This window comes from Nematolebias whitei, chromosome 6, assembly GCF_014905685.2.
Source record: "Nematolebias whitei isolate Nwh7 chromosome 6, NemWhi1, whole genome shotgun sequence".
In the NCBI taxonomy this organism is placed as follows: domain Eukaryota; kingdom Metazoa; phylum Chordata; class Actinopteri; order Cyprinodontiformes; family Rivulidae; genus Nematolebias; species Nematolebias whitei.
In genome coordinates this window covers 4,498,301-4,502,449 of record NC_056503.1, presented here as the reverse complement: position 1 = coordinate 4,502,449, position 4,149 = coordinate 4,498,301, and the positions used below count along the sequence as shown (strand labels likewise).

The 4,149-nt window shown below is 42.3% G+C and overlaps 1 protein-coding gene and 1 pseudogene across 1 annotated transcript in view; both read left to right on the top strand.

Annotated features, from left to right (window-relative positions):
• chrd (chordin) overlaps positions 1–4,149 on the top strand; it is a 95,175-nt gene that overhangs the window by 46,147 nt on the left and 44,879 nt on the right. Inside the window, exon 10 of the mRNA XM_037678439.1 lies at positions 2,508–2,578. Coding sequence (XP_037534367.1) covers positions 2,508–2,578 — 71 coding nt within the window. The remainder of the gene's footprint in view (positions 1–2,507; positions 2,579–4,149) is intronic.
• On the top strand, positions 2,209–2,327 carry LOC119411574 (annotated as a pseudogene).

Here is a 4,149-nt window from a genome sequence, read left to right as displayed (position 1 = left end):
AAAAGTGCCCGACGATCATACTGAAAATATGACTCGGCACACTGCACCAACCATTGTAAAAATAACAAAAATAAAATACAAGCAGAGAGCGAGAGACGGGCAGCCCTACACACCGGCGCCATCTTGGATGAAAATGATGATATACAACCAGAAGCTGCAACATTTACCCAAATACAAAACTCACAAAACAAAGCACAGCTGCTTTAAGCATTAACCTTTAATTTAACTATTAAACATACAATGTAATTATGACAAACATGGAGGATTTACTGCAGTTGCCTTCGTACACATGAACATGCTCGTTCATCATCGTTGTACTGAGACGATCATGAGGTCGGCCGCCGGGCTTTATCCATCTTTTACGTTATTCCAAACACCGATTAGGTTTTGGAAATGGAATAAACTGTATTCCGCTCTCTAAATCAGGGGTACTCAAAAATGTTGAAGGTCCACAAAGACTTTTCAAATAGTCAAAAGTGTATATATTATAAATAATCAAGCCACGAGCCAGAATACTCTTATTAAAAAGGCTGTTCTATTCATTCAAAACAACAAATATACATACTGGAATAAACTGCCATTCTCATTTAAATATACATTTAATACTTGAAAAAGAAACTTGCAAAAAATTTTGAAAACAAATAAGAGGAGGGGTTTAAATTTTTTATATACATATTTGTATACAAAGGGCCACAAAAGGAAAGAATGTGCAAGTCTAACATGATTCAAGGAACTCAGGAACTCAACATTTAAAATGCAAAGCAGATTTTGACATTTCCAATCAGCTTCTCCATATTGATTCTGATTCCATGAACTCTGCGTGACGCTGGGGATGTTCCTTTACTTCAGTCTGTTCCATAAGATTTGGGAAGTGGAGCAGTTCCCTCTACTTAAGTACAATTAAAAAACGATTAAAAAGTTTTACTTAAAAACCAAACATCATCAGCAATGGTTAAGTAGAATGGAGACATTATGTGTGATATAAAATATTTAATAGCCTACCTGTAGGTCACTTTTGAAGACCTCCAGTTTTGTCTGTAAAGCGCAGCTGCTATCAGTCCACACACTGTGATGTTCATCCCTTGTAGCTTCACATTTAGATGTTATATCAGCCCAAAATGCCACAGCTTCCATCTTTTTGGATTCTGTAGGAATTCTATGAACTTTTTAGCTTTTGCACTTTTTTGCTCTGACAGAAATACTTGTAGCTTATTTCTAACGGCTCAAACGTGCTTAAATTAAGCACAAGTTAAATTGAAATAAACAAAATAAACACATTGTTCAGTCCATTCCTCTTTAAACGGCCAGTTTCCGCTGTCCACCTTTCTTTTACTGGCAAACTTGGAGCATGTTTACACGAACGTAGCAGATCACTGCTCAAACAACCTTTTTTTAAAAATACCTTTTCTCGCTGCACATGTGAACTCTCAGTAACAGCTGATTCATGTGTTGTTGTCACTTCTTTAGCATGTGCTAACCAAAGTCACTAAGTGGCTGTTTTCAGACCTGGAAAGTCCAGACCAGATCAACATGCAGGATTAAGATTCAAGACCTTTCGTGTTTTCCTAGATCAGGATCCGGACTGATCGCAGGGTGCAGACAGAAAGTCAAGTCAGTAACAAGTAGGCTTTATTATCATTTGCATCACTTGTGCTACATGGGGTGGAACAAAATTGTGTACACAGGGTCCCAGTTACATCCAGCAATAGCAAAAATATAAATAGTAAAAAGAAACATTAAGAAGGATCCGATATATAAACTAAGAAATACGCTAAACACTAATAGTGCAAAACAATACTCCGAACAACAGCAGCAGGAACATGAGTCTGTGTGAGCAGATGAGTACAAATAAATACAGCAGCATGAAGTAATCAGCAGCATGAGATCAGCAGCATGGATAATCAGAAAGTAGGTGGCCTCCAGACATAAACGGCTCGTGGGCCGGATGTAGACCGCAAAGTGTTCATAATGCAAAACCCCAACTATGTTGTCTGAGGAAAAGAAAGTGCAGCTCTTGCAGGTAAGGTGTCCTAGATGCAGCTCCCTGCTCCTCACAGAGGCTGTGGTAGCTCGGTGGTCTGTGGCTGTCAGGAAGAACATCTGGTGTAAAAACAATCGCCAAGTCTTCGTGCGACAGTTCGCTGTGGCGACCCCTGAAGAAGCCGAAAGAGGAAAAAAAAATTTGTTCCACATTTGTTCAGTGTTTTTGTTCACGGCCATGCCACCCTGAACACACTCGATCTCATTTGATCTCAGAAGCCAAGCAGGATCGGGCCTGGTTAGTACTTGGATGGGAGACCGCCTGGTAATACCAGGTGCTGTAAGATTTTGCACTTCTTCAAAACCACAACATGAGGTGCGTTGTTCAAGCCAAGAACCATTGTCAGTACAGGCACCCCTAAAGGTCAAATCCTAGAATTTCCCCCGTTAGTCAATAAATGTTCTCAGTCAAGGATTTTCAACAGGTCTTTCCTAAAATATCTTTCTCTGTTCAGAGCCCATTGTAGTGCCCGTCCGAGTTCAACTGATGTACCGCCAACATGTCCTGAGAGAGATCCGAGCCAACATCACCTCTAATGTGAGCAACTTTACTCATTATTTATGATCAGGTGGGTCAGAAAGAATGGCAGCACAGTGGAACAGTGGCTAGTTCTGCCCCTTTCGTGCTAAAAGATCACAGGTCTGTGTAGAGTTTGAATGGAGTTTTCCTGTGGTACTCTGCTCCTGAAACATACTTGTTAGGTTCATTGGTAAATCTGTTTTGTCTCTAGGTGCAGGTGAGAGTGTGAACGGTTGTTTGTCTCCATGCATCCCTGTAATGGACTTGTGACCTGTCCAGGGTGTCCCCTTTATCTCACAGAGCAGCTGTTGGAGATAGGTACAAGCGCCCTGCAAGCTGGAAAAAGTAATTAAAATGAATAGATGCGTTTGAATGAGATTTTAAATCAAAATAAAACAACTGTTTAAGAAAAATATGTTCCGTATGTTCTCTGTAGATTAATGTAAGTAATGGTGGAGTTTTAGGTTCAACATCCCCTCTGGGACACACACGTGTCAGGATGTTGACTGTTGGAGAAGCTGTCTTGTTTTTGGGTAGAAACATATGACACATAGATGCAGACGCAGTCCCGCCCCCGCCTGTAGCCACCACCACTGCTTATGGAGAAGGATGTGGTTTTGTCACCACATCCCAGCACTGTTGTTGCAGCCGCCCAGATCACAGCTCGCTGTCCCACAACGAGGAGAAATGACAGAGGGGGGTGATGAAGGAAGAGGGGAAAGTGTGCGCATAGCTTTAGCAGAAGACCGATGGCAGCAGGGGATGAGACCCAGCGTAAGAGCGGGAGGGGGGGGGGGGGCTCCACACACATGTCAGTGGTTAGTGGTCTGTGGGCTAAGATAAAGGAGAGCAGGATGGTGGGGAGGTGATGAAAGTCTGTCTTTAATTCTGCCAGGAAGAGCTGATGGCTCTCTCCACTGAATACAGAGAGAAGGTGTCCGTTTTGGATGAAGATCTTCCCACGAGGAAAACTGAAGAGTGGTGGTTTGTAACGTTATGCACAGTCACACTCAGAGTACGTCTTGGAATCATCCTGAGTCTCAACCACACCGAACTCAAGCACATCTGTAAAATTCACTCAGCCATGTTTGTGTTTTTTTATGGCCATTGGTTGTGATTGCAATACTGAATTAGATATCCTTCAAAGATTATCCACTAGGTCCAAAGATTGTTTCCTGAAAGGTTTAATCTAGTGTGTCAGGTGGTTTATAAGATATTTTGCTAACAGACAGGGTTGACTTGAAAAAGTTAATGACAGAGTTTTAAACAAAGATGTGCAGTCTGTAAGTATTCAGACTGTGAGATTGGGGTTAGTCTTACCTGCTGCCTCACCACAAGTTACGGCCCTTTTGGGTTATTTAAGGTCAGCTAGATGTGGTGGCCATCTTGAATTTAGTCTATCCATCTATTCATCATCTTTTACCCGCTTCTTCCTTTTTGGGTAACAGGGGTCACTGGTGTCCATATCCAGCAGTCACTGTGAGAGAGGTGGGGGACACCCTTGACAGGTCTCCAGTTCAACACAGAGACACCTGGACAGGACTCCAGTCCATCACAGGGACACCTGGACAGGTCTCCAGTCCATCACA